The sequence below is a fragment of the Xenopus tropicalis genome, chromosome 9 (assembly GCF_000004195.4).
Source record: "Xenopus tropicalis strain Nigerian chromosome 9, UCB_Xtro_10.0, whole genome shotgun sequence".
Lineage (NCBI taxonomy): Eukaryota > Metazoa > Chordata > Amphibia > Anura > Pipidae > Xenopus > Xenopus tropicalis.
The window spans coordinates 21619315-21644135 of NC_030685.2; the positions used below are offsets into that span (position 1 = coordinate 21619315).

General features: G+C 42.6%; 1 protein-coding gene across 2 annotated transcripts; it reads left to right on the plus strand.

Moving 5' to 3' along the window:
• The first annotated feature begins 1576 nt into the window (after positions 1-1576).
• Positions 1577-23599, plus strand: jpt2 (Jupiter microtubule associated homolog 2). 2 transcript variants are annotated; one of them, XM_012970172.2, is made up of 5 exons: positions 1577-1759; positions 13771-13919; positions 15961-16103; positions 18565-18613; positions 19515-23599. In XM_012970172.2, the coding sequence occupies exons 1-5, from the start codon at positions 1704-1706 to the stop codon at positions 19694-19696; spliced, it is 579 nt and encodes a 192-aa protein (XP_012825626.1). In that variant the 5' UTR covers positions 1577-1703; the 3' UTR covers positions 19697-23599.
• Positions 23600-24821: the final 1222 nt, after the last annotated feature.

Here is a 24821-nt window from a genome sequence, read left to right on the forward strand (position 1 = left end):
ACTGGCACTGCTGCTACAATCAGAGGTGTGAACAGGTGAACAATGTGGGTGCTTACAGTCTGAGCCTGAGGTGTTAATAATGCAGGGATTGAACAGTACAGGGTTTAAACAATACAGGGGTCTGTATCTATATGTGAACCAATCAGGGGGCCAGATAATCTTAGTACAGGTGGGGGGCTGCAGCCGGATGCAGATTCTTTGTATGAGGTCATCAGTGGTGTAACTACTATGCACCAGGTCCCCCTACAAAAAAATGTCTTCAGAAGGGCCCCTTCCACCTCCTCCTCTCCCTGCGCTGACATGTCCCCCACCCTGACATGTCTTGCAGACCAGTTCTCATTTAATTCCTCACCTACTCTCCTGAGAGCCTACAGTGAGCAGATATTTAAATGCAAAGAAGAAAACTGGAAGAAACAGTGTGGGGTCTGCTTGCTCTATTGTTACATCACTGGTCAGAATTACTGGATTGGTTAAAGATGCGCTCACTTGCTGACCCCAGGCAGACATGACCTTGCTTTGTAGGGCTAGGGGGCCCATTATGACACTGACTGATAAGCAGAATATATATTTTGTCTAGTGAAATTAACAAATGGTTTACACAGCACAGACACTGCCTATTTGTGTCTGTAAGTTACCCTCCCATATAGATTGTAAGCTCTACGGGGCAGGGACCGTTAAGTGTCTTTGACTCTTAACTTATTGCAACTGTATTTATCTTGCATCCATCTGTATTTATTGTTGTACTTTGTATTTATCTATTATCTTAATAATCCCGTTTGTATTAATGTATTCTACTGTACAGCGCTGCGTACATAAGTAGCAGCAGCCAAAACCTGAGGATTGTGGGTCGATCTTTGGGCAGCTGATGCTGGTTTCAGTGGGCACATCCAGAGTCCGCAAGCAATATGGCTCCCACTGTGCAGCAGTAGTAAGTTCTGTGTATTCAAGAAGACATGTTGCCTACAAATGTATTTTGATGCAGAAATCAGGGATTAGTGCAACTGCTTCCTCAGCTAAATCATTTAAGGGCAACTTAAACTTTGGGAATAATGGACTGCTTGGTAGTGGTACAGCCTGCTTCCTCCATCTTATACACCTGGGTATAGAACGCCTAGATTTTCCCTTAAGGTGGTTTACTTTTAAGTTAACTTTTATTATATTATAGAATTCCCTATTCCTGGCACCTTTGCAATGGTTTTTTTATTATTTAGTTTTTATATATTTGCAATTATTTTCCTTTCTCTTTTGCCTCTTCCATAAGCAGAGTAGAATGAAAAATGCACTTCCTCAATGCCGTCGCTCCTATAGTATCGCCTTGGCGGAACTTTACAGTCCCCCAAAGGTGATGTCATAAATTAAAATCCATCAAAGGGCAGGTATGAGCCGTGTTCCGACCAATAAGCCTTAGGCAGCGCTATCGGCGTAAGAGCTGCAGTTGCTTGCTCCGCCCTTTTGGTAGCTCCAGCGAATAGCGTAGCGCCCTGGAGTGATTGGCAGTCTTTTGTGACAGTTTATCCAATCATGCGCTGGAAGGGTGGTGCGTTTTCGCCGTGGATTTTACTTCTGATTGGCTGGCAGCCGTGATGGATAGCTAGTGTTCCCAACCATGTTTGAACCCGCGCTGGCAAGGGATTTCCCGCAGTGTGCTGGCGGTGCGGCTGTGTCTGGGAAGACGGGTTATTCTGTGGTAGGGCGAGGAGAACATGACTTCCACGCACAGCTTCCAGGGGTTGGATTCCGAATCCAAGCCGAGCTCAAGGTGAGGCCCGCCTCTAGGAATCTGCTTATATGCGGGGCACATATTTGGGAGAGGGTCGTGCTGCTGGGCAGACAAGGCGGAATGCTGCCGGCGGAGCAGTGTGCCAGAGGCTACCTTACACAGACAGGGGACCTGTGGCGGAGTGATAGCACAGTCCTACATGGGCCACAGCACACAGTGCCGCACAGGCTTAGCCAACCTTCCGCCTGCGGGCTGCACAGGGGCCCCTAACTATATATGTACTCTTCTACTTCCTACAAGTCCCACTGGGATCATATAAAGTTCCTGCCTTATTCATCAACCCAGGGGCGTAACTATAGATTAATCCGACCCTGTGACTGCCGGAGCCAAGTGTCCCTAAAGTCTTGGGTTTTGCAATGGAGGGGGCAACTTTACCACTTATTAACCCCTTGTTGCTGGGGAGCCTGTGTAGAAAACTGTACCTCCCTGGTCTGGGGGCTTGGAACTGTATACACATGGGATCAGAGATAGAACCCCAAGGGGTTGGCTTTAGGGTAAGGGATATGCTGCATAGTTGCTTCAACTATGTTAGTTCTACAGGTCCAATACCTGTTATCTATATAATTAACCCAACCTAACTTTCTGCACTGCTAGGGCTCCTCAGCAGTAATAAAATTTATATCACTTTAAAAAACACAGCAGTTCATGTTTGAGTATAGGTTTAAAGAGTCCATACACACAGAATTTTAATGAAAATAAATGGGGAAACAGACTAGTGTGGGGTAGAAAAAAAACCTGGTTTATCTTATGAGGACTAGACTGTGGGAATCTGCCTCCTCATTAACCCTTGTTAGGTTGCAGATATAAAAACAGGGGATTTTATAAAAATGATGCAATAACCAGAAGCCTGTGCGATTAGAGGCCCTTACAATTGCTGGGGAGGGCCACATCTGGCCTAAGGGAGGGGGCAGAAAACTGGGCTCAATGCTTGCAATCCAGTGAATATGATCAATACATGTTGCAGCAGAATGTTCTCGTTCATACACAGACTGCAGGATTATACTTCAGATTTAGGAAAAGGAGGGCTATGGTGTAATGTGAGATACATATTTTATGCCCCTTCATTTCCATTACCCTCTTCCCTGGGATTGAATACGTACCAATGTGGTGCCCAGACCTACTGTTGATTTTGTACTGTGCCGGGGGACATACTGTGCCAAGCCCATGCTTTGTTCTACATTGCTAGTTTTTTATTGCATGCATAGCCTTATGAGGAAGCGAAGACTGGCATTTAACTGGGCTAGGATGACAGTAGGCTAAAGGATACATTTGTTACTGTTGCTTTCGATTCCATTTTACTGCTGGAATGAGGGAAATAAAGCATTGAAAAGACAGTCAGCAAAATGATGCAGTGGAGCTGATCTTGTGGCATACGTTCTGTACCAGTGTGGAGGGGCCACACCTAAATCCAAGGCACCATGTAAAGATAATTCAGAAGCCAAATTTAGAGTTGTGACTTGCATAGGCTTCTCATTAAGTGACTCGTAATGAAAGCACGGAGCCTCTTTCATAAAGAGGTGGCGGCAGCCTTGCTGTACAGTGTTTGCATAGTGACACCCATACAGACAATGCTTTTTTTTCTGCTTTTCTTAACACGTGTTCCTGAGCCTGGTATGTCTGAATGTGCACTGGTAAATATGATATTCACACATTGTTTGGTCATTATAATTCCTCACAGCATATGTAACCTGCAACTCTTGCAGGTGTGGCTGAGTTGGCTTTGAAACAGAGAACCTTTCACATTAGATGTTACCTTGGGCAGACAAAAACTGATTATTAGTAATTATTTTTTTTAATTAATGTATAAAAAATCTTTCTATACATGTCTCTACAGAGCGGGCGCCATGCTATTTCTTTGGTTTAACTCTATTATATATGAAGGGCTATAGTGACACTGATGGGGTGGGGGGGAAGCAACTATAGAGTGTAGCACAAGGGCTCAGTGGGCAGCTTGCAGCTCTGGGCTCTTGAGTTCACTTCTTGCCTGGGCACAATCTGCAAGGCCAAAGGTTTCCCCTGCCTTTCTCCAACACTCCAAAATACATACAGGCACTTTAATTGGTGATGAAATTGATGCTAGTATGTGAATGGAATAGGACCTTAGATTATGATCTCTGCTGTGGCAGGGACTGATGTGATACATAAGTGCTGTATAAAATAACATATAGTAAATAATAGCTCTGCTCTTGGGATCTGTTCATTACAGTTCAAGTAGCTTTTATTACACTGCACTTAGAAACCACTTGCTGGTCAGGCACAGCATTAAGTGGGGGTGAGTTATTTATGTGTGTATATATAAAACCTGTCAAGGATCCCTATAAGGGTAGAAAAGAATATTAAGGGAACCAAAGGTGAAAGGCCATAGGCTTTCGCAATAAACTAAAAGAAAGTATGCTGCAAAAAAAAAAAAAGCATTTGGGGGGGCAATATACCTTTATCTTATTGCAGTTAGTGAGTCCCTGTCATATCTTTGAAGCCTTTTACATAGTACACACCCAGTGACCCTATAGTGATCCTTAAGTTCAGTAATGTGCACTGTCCCCTTTGGGTGCTTCTGTCCTATGTGTCATAGGCCATTATATCCATTTAATCCTAAGGAGTTTTAGGCCTTACAATAAGAGGCAACCTCCTAGTTTTCCAAACAAGCAGTGGAAGAATTACATTAGAAAACAGCATGCCTAGGAACTTCCTAGGGAACTACAGTGATTTTGGAAGCAAAGCATGTTTTAGGCCATGAGCCAAGTACTTCCTATTGGCAACAATGGGACATTATCCATAGTGATACCATTCGTTTAATCGCCTCCTTATTCCCAGGGGGTATGATACATGCTGTTGCCTTAAGGACTGTTTATGATTCTGCAGGGTTTTAAAGGACACCTATCACCCCTATATTGTAATAGAGCCCACACTCCAGTGCTAGACTGCCCACACCACGAGGGAGCGCTCAGTTTGGGCAGCCATGTTGTGGCACATGTGTACAACTCGCTCATTATGCCCATGACATAGGGAGGTGAGTCACATCCACCGATTCTACGTCACATGCATGTGCATAAGGAGTGAGTGGGGGGTCCCGCTAATGATGTGCACACACAATAAATAACTCTATTAGTGTGGTGGTGGAAACAACTTTAGCACAATATGTGCCCTTTAAGAAGACCTTTGACTAAAAGCTGGTGCTCCTGTTTATAAAGGTTTCAGAAACATACTTTTTTTTTTTTAATATGATTTGGATCCAAGTCAGTGGAATGCAGAGACTGCAGCTCAGCATGCCATAGAACTTTAAGTTTTCTTCTGATTTCGCTGACAAGGGTTGGAACATTTAAATGCCAGGTTCTGTAGTGGCCCTGAATGACCCAGTCTGACTTGGCTTTTTATACAGAATATAAAGTACAGGGCATTTCTCTTTGGGTTTATAGTTAAACCATCTGGGACAATGAAGCACTTGGCTTTATTTCTTCTTGTCACATTTAAACGCCTAAAATTATAGTTGCTGACTTTTTTTAAACACAAGAGGCAGGGAAACTAGTCATCCTTAATGATGTTTGAAATGTTTAATGGCTGTGTTATCCTTCTGGTTATCCAGGATGCTGGGGACTGGAAACCGCTCCCGAGGGTTGCTAAAAGGAATACAAATGGAAGGCTAAATCTACAATGTACATAAATATTCTATGACAGACCGTAACACAGAAGGGATAAATATATTTTAATCTGTACTTATTTCCTTCTGAGGGGGGTTAAAGTGCACAAGAGGAAGAGTGCAAGGAAACAACCTTCACCTTTGCACAAAAAAAGAAGTATCCGGTCAGGAATGTTCACCCCCCAACATCATAAAGCAACCATTGCCATTATCCTCAGCCAGCCGTGTACTAGCAAGTTACACAGTGCTTTACAATAATATATTACTGGAGGAGTCTTACATTAAATCAGCAAACTAAGGGTCCAGAGAACCCAAAAATCAGTTCCACATTCCCACAATTAACTGAGCTTCTGCTGTATCATTCACTCTGAGTCTCATCCAACTGGCTCTTCCAACTTGGGCCGTGGGTTAGCATTGTATCTCATTAAGGTAATTGCCATTATAGCTGACTACAGCAATGAGACTTCCTGTGATGTTTTGGGAGCTTCAATTCTAGCACCCTCCTGCCAATCCCTTGTATAAACTGTTCCAGAGTTATTGATTATATAAGAGCTTACACTTAAGTCATTATAGTTGCCTATGTGATGCTATAAAGTTTGTGAGCAACACCCAATGAGGATCAGCTGGAGGCCATGGGCGTTTATACATTTTCACTACATAGGCTGCTGTGTACAGCTGGCTGTATGGCGGCCCAACTTGTCTGCCTGTGTATGCTCCAGCCTCAGCTTCCATCCCCACAGATATATGGGCAAAAATGAAACTGGTGCTGGCAGGGAAACCTTGCCTTTTGTGTACCTAGTGTGCACCAGTCTGGATAGTTTGCTTGAGTTTTTGGCCCTGCTTGGGTGGGGGGCATGTCGCTGTGTACAGAAGTACAGTGGAACTGAAATACTGTCCTCTTGGGAAATTAAACAAGGGAATCCTTAAAAAAACACACAGCAAAAATGACTAGTGAATAGCTGAGTAAAGCTATTAAAATGATATTTCTTTTCTACTTCCTTCTTGTCTGTCTCTGATTGTTAAGTGAAAGCTTTTATCAGACAAAGACTTCTCTATCTTACCCAAGCCCCCCCCCCCCCCCAACACAGGCGTTTCCCTTTGCTGAATAGGGACCAGGAGGAGAAATCCGCTGAAATGCTTCATTGGCCTGTTCTTTTGTGGGGCAAGAAATGTGAGGAAATTGGGTTTCTTGTACAATGTTTTAACATGTGGGTGTTATCACTGACTTTATTGTGCCTCCTCTTTCCTTCTGAGACCCAAATCCAAATGTTTCTACAGATACACTTGGTTCCACCCCTAAACAAGGATGTTTATTCCCTGAAGATACCTTCTTTATTACATTTTATTTCTTCCTGCATAGTTGCCTTTGGTAGAATCTTTTCTATGGGAGAACTCCTCCACCCCCTAGTCACGGCAGCAAACTGTGGTCTTATATTTTGATAAATATGCCCCATATGTGCCCTAAAGGTGGCTATGTACGATAAGATTCAATCATTTGGACAAATGATCGCTTTACAATGAAGGGTATATGAAAAAGTCAGAGCCAGGACCACATTGAGCCATTGTGGGCCTTGATCGGACAGAAAAATCAAGCCTTGGCTCCAATTTTTGGCCAGATATGGGGTGAGGGCCCCATACACGAGCAGATCAGTCTGAAGGACCCGAGTCAGCAGCTTAAATCTGCCAGTGCATGGTCATCTTTATCTCCATCTTGTGGCTTTTCGGCAGTTAACCGCGACTCCCAGCATGCAAATCTCTGGATATTCTAGGCTTTGTTCAGTTTAGCACTTAATTGGGTTTTCTTTTGTTCATTGGAAAGGAGGACTGAATATTAAGCCCATTCTGTGATAACCCCATTCCCTTTTCCTTAAGTGCTTCCGTCCGTTTTTTCTTACCTTCGGGGCCAAGTTAATGTTTCTCTGCGCCACTGTACGCGGACTATTTAAACAATGTAGCAGAAGCTGCTGATTGTAAGACCTGGAGGAGACCTGACTTCTGCTTCATAGTTTCAAAAGGCCTGATTGATAAATACTATTTTGCATGATGTTTTACAATGCAGTTCTGTTATCGGGTGGACATTTCCTTTAAATATGATCCTGAACTGTGTACACGTCATAACGCAGGTGGCTTAGTGTAATGGCGTGTGCAAACAAACAAGCTGGAACTTGTCTGGGACAAAGACCGCATTTCCATGAGTATTTTCTTTCAGACCGATACATTTAGCCACCCTAAAAAATGCAAGCCTTGAAATCCTGGACGCTCTCTATCTCTAGGCTTTTCAAGACTGAGCCTGTCTATTCAAGGGTATGTTTGTTACTGTGCACTGCAGTTTATCCTCTTATATAAGTGCTATAAAAGGACTTAAAAAGGAAACTGAAAGGGCCACTGCAGTTCTGCTGTTATTTTTCCTATGAATCTGTTTGTTGGAAACAGAGCAGATTGTTTGCAGAATATGCAAGAACCATAAACATCCTGTACAATACATTGCGCTTAGTGATGTAGTTTGTGTCACACAATTCACTGAAACTTGTATATTATAAAAAAAAAAAAATAATGTACCTCCTACTATGAGGATCACCTGGGACCTGTATAAAACTTTGCTTTTGTCCTTGTACCTTTCATATGTTTATAACAGTGCTGTCCAACTGGCGGCCCGCGGGCCGCATGCGGCCCGCGACCCCCCTCTGTGTGGCCCCCCACCTGTCTGGCTGCTTTGATGACTTACCTTTGAGTAAGCTTTAAATGGTATCAGTACTGAGATTAACTGGCCCCCTGCATGGTTCTCACCTCAGATTCAGGCTGTAATCAGGCTGTATTGTTTAAATATGTAATCCCCTGTACTGTTCACACCTTTTAATCTCTGCATTGTTCACCCCCTGCAGTGTTCACACCTCAGGCTCAGACTGTAATCACTCCCATTGTTCACTTCTTCACACCTCAGACATAGGTACTTTAGGCAGAGTATGGCACATACAGGCAGCATATGTCAGAGAGGGTATGGCACACACAAGAAGGGTAGTGCAGGCAGAGTATGGCACACACAGTCAGGGTAGGGCAGGCAGAGTATGGCACACACAGGCAGGGTAGGGCAGGCAGAGTATGACACACAGAGGCAGCATAGGGAAGGCAGAGTATGGCACACACAGGCAGGGTAGGGCAGGCAGAGTATGGCACACACAGACAGCATAGGACAGGCAGAGTGCTGCCTGTGTGTGCCATACTCTGCTTGCCCTATGCTGCTTGTGGGAGGTGAACCTGGCAGGGGTTTTTTGTGGGAGTTTGTTAGCAGTTGGATGGTCCCTAAGGTGTGTAATTATGTACTGGGGGTTGCTCTGCTATCCACAGGGGAGGAGGAGGCATATGGAATTATATATGTATATCTTAATATGACAATTCTTTCACATATGAATGATGGTTGATATCCCCACAGTAAGGACCAAGCATTTGGGATTTTGTTGTGCTACCACCATTGTGATAAAATAGGTGTGGTTTGAAGTGGGTGTGGTTTCAAAAAGGGGAGTGGTCAAAACTGGCTTCCATTAGCGGCCCTCCACCATGTACGCTAGAGAAATTCCGGCCCTCGACACCGTAGAAGTTGGACAGCACTGGTTTATAACATTATTATAATGTTTTATAATCCCTTCACTAGAAGCCATGTTATAATGGTATGTCCTGGCAGGCTGTACCATAAATGACACTCTTCACAGCTAGTTATTCTGTACAAAGGGATATCAGTACAGCCATTCCTCTCTACTAAGTGAAATTGTGCAGAATATTACTGGCCCTTTAAAGGATTATGTGCCCTAACTATGTATAGAGATGACTTTGAATCTGAAAGCACAGAGCAGCCTGCAGGCCCCCAGATTAGCTTCATTGTGCAAAAAAGCCTTCTGAGTAAAGGACATATCCATGAGATTCAGGAAATGGGACAATTCATGTTTCCTGTTTACAAGGCTTCCCTTTTTTATAACTGCTAAAGGTTTCTCTTTAACTTGGTAAAGGGGCAGTAAACCTTCCATAACTGTTTCTACAACATTGGTTACTCATATATTGCTGGACTGCAACCAGCAAACACCAACAGGGTTTGGTGCATTCTGGGAGCAACATCTAAACAGCACTATGCCCATCCTATGACTGATTACAGTTTAATATTAGCCTTCAGTTAGCTGACATCATGTTAATCATGTGGTGATGGTGGTTGTGTTATTTATTGAAGAATCCAATTGCTGCTTGAAGGTGGTGCTAACTATTGTGCCATCATGGGCAACAGATAACATAGCTGCCTTGCAGAGCTTGGGTCCTAGGTTCTATTCCAGCCAGGGCATTATCCGTAAGGAGTGCATATGTTCCCTGTGCTTGTGTGAGTTTCCTCCCACACTCCAACATAGGTAGGTTACTTTGTTCCCAGTAATATTGCTTATAGTGTGGGTATGTGATAGGGGCCTTAGATTGTAAGCTCCACTGGGGCAGGGACAGAGGTGAGTGATTCATTAATGCAGAATACATAAGAGCTGTATAAAAACTGCACCGTTTTGCAGTAATGGCAGTAAAAGCTTCCAAGGCTGCTCATAGCAAGATCTCCTTCAGTTAACATTTGCTCATGTCAGACACTCTGTTCCTTCAAATAAGGCATCTGGGTGTGAAGCTGAACAAATAATGGACCAAAAGGAGGGCCGGGGTGTTTGAATCTAAAAACTTCCATAATGTTATTTCATTTGATGTTTGGTGCAGGAAAACAAACTTTACACGGGGGCAACAAAGACACTGAATTTTAGGAAGGCAAATTTTAGCTCCTTAAGGGCAGCGCTTCAGGGCATAGATTGGGGCATTATGTTTTCTGATAAAAATACAGAGCAGAAATGGTTGTCATTTAAAATGATATTAAATCATTACTGTTCTCAATTCATTCCATTAATAAGAAAAAGTAGAAGTGTTAAGAATCACCCCATGTGGCTTAACTCTGAGGTAAAGAAGTTAATAGGGAAAAAAAGGAAAGCTTTTAAGAAATATAAGTCAGAGGGGACAGTAGCTGCGTTTAATGAATATAAACACTATAACAAGTGTTGTAAAACAGCAATCCGGAAGGCAAAGATAGAAAATGAGGAGCGCATCGCGGCCGAGGCCAAGACTAACCCCAAAAAGTTTTTTAAGTATATTAATAGTAAAAAGATGCAGGTTGAGGGTGTGGCCCCATTGAGTTATAATAACAATATGGTTACAGCGGATACAGAAAAGGCAGATGTGCTTAACCAGTTCTTTTCTTCTGTGTATACAGTAGAGGAGCCAGTGGGCCAAGTCTCACCCAATAGCTTCACTGTTGCCTCAGCTCCAACTACACAGTGGTTGGCACAGGATATGGTGCTTAAAGGGTTACACACGATAAATGTAAACAAGGCACCTGGGCCAGATGGAATACACCCTCGGGTACTGAGAGAGCTAGGGGCAGAATTGCAGTGGCCCTTGTTTCTGATATTCTCAGACTCTCTTTCATCAGGTATGGTACCTAGTGATTGGAAGAAGGCGAATGTCACTCCCATATTTAAAAAGGGAATAAGATCTCAGCCTGGCAATTATAGGCCTGTAAGTTTGACATCCGTGGTGGGCAAGTTATTTGAAGGCTTGTTAAGGGATCACATTCAAAATTATGTAGTGGAGAATGGCATTATGAGCAGTAATCAGCATGGCTTTATGAAGGACAGGTCATGTCAGACCAATTTAATTGCTTTTTATGATGAGGTAAGTAAGAAGCTGGACAGTGGGGATGCAGTAGATATAATCTATTTGGATTTTGCCAAAGCATTTGATACCGTTCCCCACAAACGACTGCTTTCTAAGCTAAGGTCTATTGGTCTTAGTGAAGTCGTTTGCACATGGATAGAAAACTGGCTACAGGATCGGGTACAGAGGGTGGTTGTTAATGGCACATTCTCTACTTGGAGTAAGGTTCTCAGTGGGGTCCCTCAGGGTTCTGTACTGGGTCCACTTTTGTTTAATTTGTTCATAAATGACTTAGGGGAGGGTATTATGAGTAATGTATCAGTGTTTGCAGATGACACAAAACTCTGCAGACCAGTCAATTCTATCCAGGATGTGACATCCCTGCAGCAGGATCTTGACCAACTGGCAATCTGGGCAGCTAAGTGGCAGATGAGATTTAATGTGGATAAATGTAAGGTCATGCACCTGGGATGTAAAAATATGCAAGCCCCGTATAACCTTAATGGGACTGCACTAGGCAAATCCATAATGGAGAAGGATCTTGGAGTCCTTGTAGATAATAAACTTGGCTGTAGCAAGCAATGCCAGGCAGCAGCTGCAAGGGCAAACAAGGTTCTGAGCTGTATTAAAAGGGGTATAGATTCACGGGAGGAGGGGGTTATTCTTCCCCTTTACAGAGCACTGGTAAGGCCCCATCTAGAATATGCTGTTCAGTTTTGGTCTCCAGTGCTCAAACGGGACATTATTGAGCTAGAGAGGGTCCAGAGAAGGGCAACTAAGCTGGTAAAGGGTATGGAAAGTCTCAGTTATGAAGAAAGACTGGCCAAGTTGGGTCTGTTTACACTGGAGAAGAGGCGCTTAAGAGGTGACATGATAACTATGTATAAATATATAAGGGGATCATATAATAACCTCTCTAATGTTTTATTTACCAGTAGGTCCTTCCAACGGACACGAGGGCACCCACTCCGTTTAGAAGAAGGGAGGTTCCATTTAAATATTCGGAAAGGATTTTTTACAGTGAGAGCTGTGAAGTTGTGGAATTCCCTCCCCGAATCAGTCGTACTGGCTGATACATTATATAGCTTTAAGAAGGGGCTGGATGGATTCTTAGCAAGTGAGGGAATACAGGGTTATGGGAGATAGCTCTTAGTACAAGTTGATACAGGGACTGGTCCGATTGCCATCTTGGAGTCAGGAAGGAATTTTTTCCCCTCTGAGGCAAATTAGAGAGGCTTCAGATGGGGTTTTTTGCCTTCCTCTGGATCAACTTGTAGTTAGGCAGGTTAGGTATAGGCATTATGGTTGAACTTGATGGACGTATGTCTTTTTTCAACCCAACTTACTATGTTACTATGTTACTATGTTACTTCAACAACAAAAAAAGTGCCTTAAATGGGTAGTTCATATTAACGTTAACTTTTGTTGTTCCTATTATTATTTTTATACTTTTCTCTAGCAATCAGGTTTGGAATTTCACCTACTTCCTTTGCTAGGACTTAACTACCCTAGAAACCAGGTGGCATTTTGAAAGTCAGAATGGTAGATGAGTATTAGACTTGAGCAGAAAGAAAAACCATAATTAAAATTGTCGATGTTTTTTGTCTGCCAACCCTATCAGCCTGTATTAAGATTTCATTTCAAGGTGAACTTGCCTTTTACAGACAGTGCTCAGACACAAGCAAAATATGGCAGAATAATTCAAATATACAATCCAATCACCACGTATCCAGTGTAGTTCCAGTCATTTTTTTTTTTTTAAAGTTTAAATGAAAAGCCCAGAACAGCTCTTTCATAAAGTGATGCTGTCCAACTTTCCATGTATTGGGCCAGTTATCAGCATGTTCAGGGGCTGCATTATGATAAGATGATGGGAGTCAGAGGAGTATGTGGGCAGACAGGGGGCCATAAATAAAACTGACAAAGAAAACTGCATGCTCCCATTTGGCTAGCACTGAGGTATGCGGCTTAAAATCAAGTAGACTTAAATTGTCAGGATTTGGTTATTTTTATATTGTTGCTGCAGTACACTTCTGAAAACACCTTACTATAAATATATTTATTTCACTGACATGCACCTATCAGTGTGTGACTCTTTGCTTAAGTGTCTATTTTTACCTCCTGGACTGGTCTCTCACTGCGAGACAAGCAGTCGTGTATGTCTGACAGCAGTATAAGGTGACTGGTGCGACATTTAAAGTGCCCTCTCTTCATAAAGGCTTTCTTTAGGGTAAGCAATACAGAGCTTGAGGGGGCAATTGTATAATAATGTAATATTTCTTGATTGCAAAAATATTTATCGAAATAATCGATAAATATTGGTACAATTTCCAGACAGCCTCTCCCATATTCAGTATTACACAGACCTATCCGCTCATCAGTGCAATCAAAATTACTCTCCAGAACTTATGCAATGCTAATTGCCAAAAAGTAACCTAAATGGGACATTACAAGGATTCTAGTGTGCATTGTGATGCGATTGTCTGTTCTATGCAGCTGTCAGCTCAGTCACATTGCTTTGTCAATACAATGTGAATGAACGTTACATAAGCATTATACTGGCATCGCTACTGAGTCTTCTGCCACAGTTCTATTATCATGCATTTAATACCTGCTTGTTTTCTTTTATTCACAGAGTATTAAAACCCCCTGGAGGTGGTTCAAGCTGTATTTTCAGTGGTTCAGATGAAACCCCCGCTCCCAGCAGGTCGCACAAGATGGCTTCCAATATATTTGGTTCACAGGCCGAGCCTGAGAATATGTCGAAGAGATCCAATCCTCCAGGTTAGATTGCCATGATCAGTCATTTTTTCCATTCTCTCTTATAGGTTTGGCACCCCCAGTGGTTGAACCTTTCCTTCCTCTTAAAGTCATCCATGCGACGCTAGTCCTAAAATAGTCTTTGTGGAAGTAATATTTAACCCATATGGAGGAGTGACTAGGCCCAAAATAAAACCTTCTCACTCCCATGTGTGTTTATTTAGTTCAGTGTCTGTATGTATATTCAGTAGCTGTCACTTGCTTTGCCTCAGTGCTAAATGCCTGCTGCCCGCCTTCACTGAATAAACAAGGTACAAATGCTCCTCCTGCCCTGTCTATATCTGTCTGTTGCTGTTTAATCTTTAGGAGGATTTCAGGCCACCCAGGGCTATGCACGCTGCTACATAGCAACACTGCTGCACAGGCTTTCCAACAGCAACAGTCTTTTATAGCCCCACGTTCATGCCAAATGACTGCAGTAAATGAACTGCAATACATTTGTAGATACATTTCCACTGAGCTGCAATAATAAGACTTGATACTATTAAAATGAAAACAAAAGTTGTGTTCTCCCCAGTTCTACCCTGCCATTCGGCTTTGAACTTTGAGACTATTTACTACTTTCTTTAGGTAGCCAGATTAGCTATCTTTCATGTACAAGCCACTGATTCTAAAAACTATTTCTGGCCAATGTAACTCCGGCAGCAGGGTCGCTCAGTTTGCCAATGTCCATATAATAGTAAGTGCTAGATGTTTGCTGTGATGTCTGCCTGGTTTCCACAAGCCACTGCGCTTGCTGTAAATCTTCTGCCCATAATGTACACACTGCATAGTTTATGGCTGACATCAGCTTTGGAATGCAAACAAGCAAATAGGGCACAATCTCACACAGATGTGCGGAGAAGGGGCCTGTGTTTCGTAATGTTGGTGGGGTGAGGGGGGCAGGGAAGTTATTAAGCTTATGGACCATATGGTAAGATTATGTTATCAGGCTATAGCGTCGACTGTTAACAGTGGAAATCTTACCTTCTTTAAACGGGATATCCTGTAATTTTGAAGCTGTTTTTCTAGGTATGTATATATCTAAGGCAGATGTTTTAGAACAACTTCTTCTCAAGTTGCCTTTTATTACCTAATATTTGCTCATGCCCCATTAGCTCATAATGAGGTAATATACGCATATAAAACATATAAAGTATGTTCTATATAAAAGTATATGCAAAATGTGACTGCTCTGCTATAGTTAATCAAAATCCAGGAATGCAAAGTAGCACCCAGCTGCACCGTCGCTCTAACAGGCCCTTAGGATATAAAGGCATGCATCACGCAGGCCCTTAGGGGAGATATATCATTCATTGCTGCTGCTGCTGCAAGCAGGTACTTTACAGACTTATACCAATGATCTGGTATAAACACAAATCTATATACTGAGGTATGACATCAAGGCTTGCTTCTGGCCAAGTAGGTAGCTTGGAACTGTATGAAATATGTGCATTGTGGATCACACATTCATTTTTTGCAGTTATACTGTTTTAAATTAACAAATACACAGTTTGTGCTTCTGTATAGTTGGGCTTTGTGCTGCTCAGTCCGTTTGCCTCCAATTCTGAATGAAGCGCAGTTGAACCTATTCATGCAGAGAAGCCCTGGAGCTACCTACCCTCCAGACCAGGCAGTAGTTTCAGGGTTCCCTCTGCACCATGCACCAATAGGCACAGTGCACTTGCATCTAAAGAATTGGGCACCCACGTCACTTTTGTGCAGAAATTATGCCAAACAAACTTGAAAAGCTTTCAGCACAGTTGCGTGCAAAGTACAGTAAAGTGAGTGGCTGCATCGCCACAATAACATCTGCACACTGGAATTCTAGCGGCAAACACTGCGTTATGGAGAAAATAATGCTGATTGCGCTCGTAAATGAGGCCACTGAAATACAGCCCAGGATTCATTTTTGGACCTTACTAAAAACTGCTGCCCACACGCTGCAGTTTGTGGAACACCATGGGATTGCCACTACACCAACCTTATCAACTGATTTCTTTTCTCTTTCTCTGTGCCTTTGCAGGTGGAAAACCCAGTGGTATATTCCAGGAACCAGACCCTGTGCAAGCGGCGTCTCGAGTAAACCCGCCAGGGGGAAAGGGCAGTAATATCTTTGGGGAAGCAAAACTTACAACAAGCCCTAAAGCCCATCCCAACAAACCCAAGGTACAGATCAGAGTCCTCATCACTTCTTCCAAAGTGCTATCTTGGCAGATCCCTTTAACAGTTCATTGGTTATCTGCTATTTTTTCAGTACCCTTAAAGGGGAACTATCATTAAAGAAAAGCGTATTATAAGCTTCATATCATGGAAATAAGAAACTTTCTAAATATAGTCGGTTATGTAAGAAAAGGCACTAAGTTTGCCCAGGAGCAGTAACACACAGCAACCAATCGGACGGTAGAATTTTCTGGATACCTGTTTAAAAGCCAACATCCAATTGGATGCTATGGGTTACTGCTTCTGGGCAAACTTAGTGCCTTTTATTACATATGGGTGGTAGTGAGTTATACAATCAGTACTGCTTCAGAATTAATCATATTTCTCTTCAAATATTTCCATTATCTAGGCAAACAGCACCAGCCCATAAAAAAAGGATTTGGTCATAAAGTCTCCATGTAGATTGCTGAGAGGGGAATATTGGAGTAATTGTGTTTAATTTTTTACAAGCAGAGAATTTATTACATGTATAGGATCTGTTATCTGGAAATCCGTTAAGCAGAAAGCTGCAAAGTATGGGAAGCCCATATACCAAAGACACTATTTTAAACAAATTTCAATTTTAAAAGGAGAACCAAAGCTTAAATAACAAGGTAGACTATAAATGTTGTACATTGTTTTGAGCTTCTGTACCAGCCCAAGGCAACCACAGCTCTTTAGCAATGAGGTTTTTTGGCTCTAAAAATGCCCCAGTAGGCCACCATCTTCTTTTCTACTGATTCACTGTACATGCTCTGTGCTGCTGTGATTTACCTGAGCTTGGGAACCCACTCACAATATATAGTATATACAAAATGTAAATGTTTATATGGCAGATTAATAATTCCAGTTTCACATTACATGGCATCTATTAAACCAGTGCAATTAGAATTTAAATCAGCCCTGTAGCATCATTTATATGACAGACAAACCTCCTTTTTTGCTTGATAAATTGTGACCCCTAATCTTAGCTTCTCGGCAGTTGCTCAGAGCACACTGAGCATGTGAGTGTCACTGACACTTCTAACAAAAGCCAAGATGGGGTGTTGCTTTGACAAGTTTGAAGGCCTGGATTATTACTGTTACGGAGATTCCGCACCAGCCTAAAGTTCAGCAAGTTCAATATGTAAAATATGGCATTTCTACCCATATTCATTTTTAGGGCTTAGTTCTTATAAGTAATCCTTATTGGAGGCAAAACAATTGGGTTTAATTAATGTTTACATGATTTTTAGGAATGAGGGGTTTTTTTTGCCAGATTTATGGTATGGAGGTCCAAATTACAGAAACTCTCTACTCGAAAAACCCCAGGACACGAACTTGGATACTGTGGATAATGCGTCCCTGTACCTGTATATAGAGAGAGCTTATTTCCATGAGATGAAGCTTATATTAAATGATTCTTTTTGTATCACATAAAGATAATTTTCTGTTACTGCAAAGTTCAAGGAACTTTCAAGTTCAGGCTTTTACAGTTATAAACTGGCCCTGCCGTGTCCCTAACTATTCTGCTATTGTACTGGGATCTGAATGGGCCACGTGCCATTGCTCCACTCCCCTGTGCTTTCAAGTGAATCTTTTGACTGTATGGCATTTTGGTAATCTGACTTAATACTCTCACTTAAGCTGGTCAAACGCAGGCCAACATTGGCTGATAATTTGGCTACTGAAGATAGAGTCGGCAGCTTTTTGTCTTGTGTATGTGGCCAAATCCATGGTCAAGGATCATCCAGATAGATATTAGAAAACTCCATTTGGTCATTAATATGGTTGTCTTCTGTTGGGCCTGCAAAAGTGCCTGTTCAATCAAATCGGCCTGTGGATCTTTCTGTGTATTGGTGATGTGCGGGTCAACTATTTGTTGACCCGCACCCTACTCTAACCTGTCCCTTCTGCACCTGCCCTGCCTATGACATCACTGAGGGGCTGGAGCAGGGCAGGCACGCGCCTATAAATAGATGCTGCCAGACCTGGAAGTGGGGCATAGTTAGGTTGCGGGCGGGGAGGGAGGCAGAAGGACTTGACCCACACCCACACACAACCCTCTTTTGATGTTGCATTGCCGGCCTGAACTTGAGGTAAACCCGTGGGTTGCAGGCCGGCCCGCACATCACTACTGTGTATGGCTAGGGGGAAAGCAATTCAGGGCACAGTTTAGTTTAATTGTGCGCTGACTAGATCCTATATACAAGCTGTACTGTGTATTTAGATATACAGGACTGGGGGAGAAGCCTCCTACATCCCTTTGGCCATGGGCCCGAAACAATTTTCCAATCTTTGTAGTGCCAGAAATGTAAAATATGCTACAAATTAAATTAGAATACATTTATTTAAGGGAATACCTTTCATTTGATTACCATGGTTATAACATCTTTCTGTCAGCACTTTGTTAAAGTTAAAGCATTAATTCTATGCTTTTATTTCCTAGGATAACATCAATATATTTGAAACTGACGCTTCAAAGGGCAGCACCCCAGGTATGTGCCAGAATAAGTACGATGATGACTTTGAGACACAGAGTTTAATATTTATAAGTTTGTTTTTATAGAACTAGGGGGTGGGATGATTTGTTTAGTTCCCCAGGAATCTCCAAATAATGGGGTCATTGGTGTTGAAATCTGAAATCATCACAGACTGTAAATCCCTGCTGCAGTGAGATTGTTGGGATGGGTGGATAATGCGATGTGTCGTTCCCAATGAATTTAGCACCTCTCACAAAGACAGAACTTGAACAAGCGCATCTGTTTCCAGTTATCATAGAGCTTCAAGCATGGAACAGTGGAATGCTGCAAATTGGAGGATGCCTTGGCACAGACACACATATGGTTCTCATAAGATTTCTAACCTCTCAGTAGTTCTTCTGCTTAAGCGACTTAACACTGTGAGGGCTAGAAATGTTGTTATAACCATAAGCTTTCCCTGTCTGAGTTTTCTTCTATGAATAAACTCTGTAAGATTTAAGAAATTCCTATGGATTTACCAAAAATATCTATTCGGTTCCTAAGGGGCCCCTTATGTTTCGGCTTCTGGACCCAAATTCAAATGTTTCTGGCATTTCACAGCTGTGTTCTCAGATCCAGATTTGTGAAAAGACATAGGGTGTCTGTAAGGGGCAGCAGGTCATCCCAGTCCAACTATTGCAAAAAAGGAGCCACACATAGGTTTCAAACCGCTGTCAGATCTCATACCACCCAGTCCCCAGTGCAGTTCCCTTGTTTGTGATACCAAGGGGAGGGAGTGGCTGTGTATTCTACAGCTAAAGTTCCCATTTGCTAGCTAGCAGCCCCAAGCTGGAATCTGCTCTGACAAAGAATAGAAAGGTTTATACACAATACATAAATTCTATGCTAAAGCTGCTACTCTCTCATTGCCTTGCAGTAAAAGCTGCGCCCTCACCTGCAAAACCTCAGGAACAGAAGATACCTGTTGCCAAGGAAGAGAAAGTCGTGGTTCCCGACCCAGCTCTGGCTGCTCATGAGCCCCACTTAGGCCCTCGACCGCGGTCTCATAACAGAGTGCTGAATCCCCCCGGGGGCAAGTCCAGTGTCACCTTTTATTAACATCTCTATTCATTGTAGCTTAAAGACATTCTCTTTTAGCACGAGTAGATGACAGACAGGCCTGCTACATGTTATTTGCAGGCCTCTTTCTCATCTATGGAGATTATCGCTGCATTATCACTTGGCGCTAAATTAAACTCTGTTGAGTAAAAACAAAACATTACAATGCAGTTTATATTGGAAGTAAAACTGGATTCTTTCTGAACTTTCATTTTCCTCCTGTACAAACTTAATCATAGGGTTAAAAATAATGTTCTCAGTCTATGGTTGTTTTCATGTTGCTTTTTGAGTATGGTTATAATGCCAGTCCTAGTAGCAGTGTGTGTGTGTAGGGACACTGAGATACTTCCTAGTGCTCCTTACAATTTATATAAATAAATAGAGAGGGATATATGAATCTATACACTTATATAGCTTAGACTTTGAGCCAAGGTGAAAATGTCGGGGGAATTATTCCTAAATAATTGATTATTATGCCCAAATAAAACAGGGCGTTTTTCCTGTTTCCCAGGGCAACCATAAGGGGGTACAGAAGTGTAGGGGACCCCCATCATTGCCAAATCCTGGAAACCAATGTTTTTGTGCTGTTACATGATGCCCCAAATGTTATATTGTACAGAGCCTGAGAGGAAAATTGGGTTCTGGTTAATGCCCTGTACCTTTCCAGTTAAATTATCTTATCAGCCATAAAACGCAGGCCTGTGGGATGGATACCCAGCCTGATGTCCCCTTGCAATCTAATTTTTCATAGTGATTAAGACTGGATTCTTTCCCATCAAAAGCCTTAGTTTTCCTTGCAGTTGCATAGCCTAAGAAGTGCTTTTATTTTACTTTAAATGGCCCCTAATGAATGTACAGAAGTGTGTCTTTTGGGGGGGGGGGGGATTGGGGTCACAGCCTTTGCTTGGCTAAACAAACTGGAATGTAACAGTTTAAATATGGGGGAAGGGGTGTTTCCTGTTGAAATATAAACCCTTGCAGGCTTGCCGCAGTAAGAGACATTATGTCCCAGATGGAACCAAAAGCCCAGTAGCGCTCATTGCATTGGTGCCGGAGATTAGATTGTGTCAGTCTGTTGTGAGCAGTACATACAGTCTGGGTTCAGGCTTCATACTGTTGCTCTTTCACTTGTTTGGGTTTCTTAGTATGTTTGTTGAGATAATTGGACCTTTTTTTGTATGATGATGATAATGCATGGCTGAAATTTTCAGCTTGATATAGAGAAGCATTTAGCTTAGCCTTTATAGAATCTATGGAACACTATGGGATAAGGAACAGTGCTGTATGCTTAGGCCAGGTGTTTATGCTTAATGGCCAACTGCATCGCTGCTGTATGCGGAATAGTCTGTTAGATAATGTCCTATTCGCCTTTGGGTATAACGATATACAATAGGGTGAGACTAGGATGGTCATTCTCTAAGACAGTGATCCCCAACCAGTGGCTCAGGGGCAACATGTTGCTCACCAACCCCTTGGATGTTGCTCTCAGTGCCCCCAAACCAGGTAGTTATTTTTTAATTCCTGACTTGGGGGCAGGTTTTGGTTGAATAAAAACAAGATTTACTATTAAATAAAGCCCCTGTAAGCTGATAGTGTGCATAGAGGTTGCCTAATAGCCAATCTTAGCCCTTTTTGGCTCCTCCGTGTACTTTTATGATGCTTGTGTTGCTCTCCAAGTCTTTTTACATTTGTCTGTGGCTCATGAGTAAGAAAGGTTGGGGATCCCTGCTCTAAGATGTTCATTCACTTTGTGTATAGTCTTGTAATTTGATACTGGTTACATATTAAATGGGTCAAACATATGTTACTTTAAGTATTTAAGCCATTTATCCATGGAATTGTTTCATTTTAGGGGACTTCCTGTACCTATATTAAATTTTGATTATAAATCCAGTTTTATCCAAGAATGCAACCTCTCCATCTGTAGTGCCATAACTTTTACTGCATGGTAAGCTACTCTGAGGGTAATGGCAAACAATGGGTGCATACCGGGACTGGAATTCCAAATAGGCCCTGGCATTTCAAGTACAGAGAGGCCCAAACAGCCCCCCACCAGCCCAATAAATAGTGACTGACTATGGCATCTTACAGCAGCCCCCCACAGAACCCACAGATTGCCAGTTCAGCACTGAATGTGTGATTTTCAAGCATATCGAAATTGCCCCCATCCAAAGTCAATGGAGAATGGTTGTGCCTGGGAATAGAAAGGACCCAGTGGTTGCCAGCTATTCCCCTTGAGCTTGCATGGGGGGTGATTCTGACCATTTTCTCTCCCCCAGTCTGCCATTAGCCCAAGAGTTTTTACTTTTTTTATACTGTCAATATTTGAACCATTTCACATAACTTTACATACAAAGTAATTATTTTATCACATGGGTGGGGTTGGGTCATACAGCCGGTGCAACTGTTTCCTGATGGGAAAAATAGGGGAATGGATAACTGTTGAAATTAAGGTGCATAACATGGCGTAATGAAGGAAAGCTGATAGGGGATGTCAGTCCCTTGTAAACTGAATGTAAATCTAAACTGCTGTTCTAATAAGTTTTGTCTTTGTATTGTTTCTCCCAACAACTTTCTCTGTTTAGCCCATTCACTTCCATGACACACACATGGAGAATCAATGGCGCTGCACCATGGTACTTTCATGCTGATGCCATAGATTGTATGATCTTCCGCACTAGAAGGGCATTAAAGCTAAAGTACCTGTTGCTGTCACATGAATGTGTTTGTAGTTTAAAGGTCCTTTATTTGGAAAGCCCAGGTGATCCAGACCTGTACTAAATGCAACGGACATCTTGCTTTACCAATCTGGTAAATCATTCCTGTGGTTGTATGATATAACACTTTTTGTGTGGGTACAGGGTGAATTTTAGCTGTAGTTTTTCCTACTCGGGAGGGGGTGGGGGCTAAGTAAAAACTGTAGAGGCTGTCGCTCTGTTTTTATTGTGCTGCAGCAGGGCATCACATTGTTGAACTGCTTAGTGCATGTTAAGAGAAGGAAAGGTAGAAGCATTTGCTAAAATGGCAGGCATGCTCTAGTGGCTTACTTCCTACACCAGGCTGGTGCTCCTTTCTGTCCCAGGGCACCTCCCGTGAGCACCACACAGCCATTCTTGTTGTCAGGGGTGGCACTCACAAGTGAAATACCCCAGGCAGGTGCATTTACAAAAGAGGAGCTCTTGACTGGGGTGACTACAATCACTAGAGGTGCCTGACAACTTAATATTCCTAGTGATTCTACCTTTCCTTCTTTAAGTAAATGAGGCATTACATTCATTATAAGAGCAATGGTGTCATGCGAAAATGGCCTTCCTGCTCCAGATAAACAGGAATAGATCCTGCTTGGTTTTTTCGCATCGGGCTCAGAATCCATATTTTCCTCACCCATGGGGCACTTGAAATGTGACTGACCCTGATGCTCCACTTCCAGTCACTGGGGTGCAACCTTTGCTAACAGGATCCCTGAGTATTTGTTTGCATCTTCCCTGTTTTACTTACAGAAATCCTTTCTCAGTATAGTGAATAAGAACTTTTGGGACAGAAGTGAATGGGTAAAAAGCCTGGGGGTCAGGGGGAGATGTTACCTCTTTTATCTGCTATGCCAAATACCCCCTGCGTGTGTGTTGCTGGCACACCCCCTTGGCTGCCCGGAGCCTGCAGGCAAATAAGGTTTTTTATATGCACTTTCTATGATCATCCAATGTATGTACCGGTTCCCTTCTGTGCTCCCTCGGAGGCCTTAGACCCATGATCATGGCATGCAAAGTGCATATAGCGAATGTATGGGTCACGAGTCATCCGTGTAGCTGCAATTCTCATTGTCCCTCCTGCCTTTATTAAACTGATGCATTTTTACTGTTATCACACTGCACCTCTGAATAAACAATGTATTTTGGTTAATCATCCTGGCTGGTGGGTATTTATTAAGCAGGTAGATTAATACCATTGATCCATTTTATTATTCAATATTAGCCCCCTGTCCAACAATAAGGAATATGTACAAGGTCTCCTTATACACTAAGGGGTATATTTATCATGCAGTGTAAAAAGTGGAGTGAAGCATTGTAGTTAGATTTCAACAGTTAGAAAACCCAAGCAAAGCATCTGACTGCTATTAGCAACATCACCGGTAATGTTTTACTCGTAGTAACATGGAGCTCCTAGTAGCAGCTACTCATCATTGCTGCTAAAAGAAACAATGCTGATCATTTACTGATAATTGTCACTATGTGTGTTTCAGCAGAGGCAATTCTCAGTTTTGTCTATGGCAGGGTATTTCTGGATATTAGAAGCCCTGAAAATGTAGCTGCTACTAGTAACTCTGTGTCACCCTAAAACCACTCTCTCACATCACTCCTCAGTGATTCTAATCACTTAAGGCTGTGACTGACCGGGAGATTTCTCCCGGGACAAATCTCCCTTGTCGGGGCAACTAATCTCTCCGAAATGCCATCCCACCGGCTAGAATGTAAATCACCAGTGGGATGACATACGCAGTGGCGCAGTTTGCAGAAGTTTCCTCTCAAAGCAACTTCTGCAAATTGCAGCACCATGTATGCCATCCCACAAGCGATTTACATTCTAGCTGGTGGGATGGCACTGCAGGGAGATTAGTCGTGGGGCAACTAATCTCCCTGTGTGTCACTGCCGATAAGATATGTCTCCTTAAGTGTAATCTTCACTTTGGTCAGTAGCTGGCAGTAATGCCTAAGATTGGCCACAGAAGGAAATTTCTAGCATGTGGCCTTGTAAACCATGCATGGGGGTGGATGTAGAGCATAATTAGCCTAAGCATCTTCTGCTAATAGTACAGACCAGGGTGTGACTGCCCTACCAAAAAGACTGGATAAATCCCAGTGGGTATCAGGGCCCTCCTATCACTATTTGCCAAGTGGATCACCATTGGTGGCGGAACACTGGAAAGTTCATGCAGCATTCTAAGGATTTGCAGCGCTGGTCGGGGTGTGTTTGTGCAGTGTGGGGAGGATCTGTGCAGAGCTGGCAACCCTGAATGAATGTAATGTGCACCACATAGGTGTGACCCAGCAAACCCGGCTCAGGGACAGAGAGTTGAAAAGAGGGCTATTCTTGGAAAACTATGGTTATGGAGGGCCTAATAAAGGAT

Coding starts and splice junctions, on each gene's coding strand:
- jpt2 (XM_012970172.2), top strand. CDS start 1,704: ATGACTTCCACGCACAGCTTCCAGGGGTTGGATTCCGAATCCAAGCCG. Junction 13,920..15,960: donor GAAGAGATCCAATCCTCCAG/GTTAGATTGCCA, acceptor GTGCCTTTGCAG/GTGGAAAACCCAGTGGTATA. Junction 18,614..19,514: donor TTCAAAGGGCAGCACCCCAG/GTATGTGCCAGA, acceptor ATTGCCTTGCAG/TAAAAGCTGCGCCCTCACCT.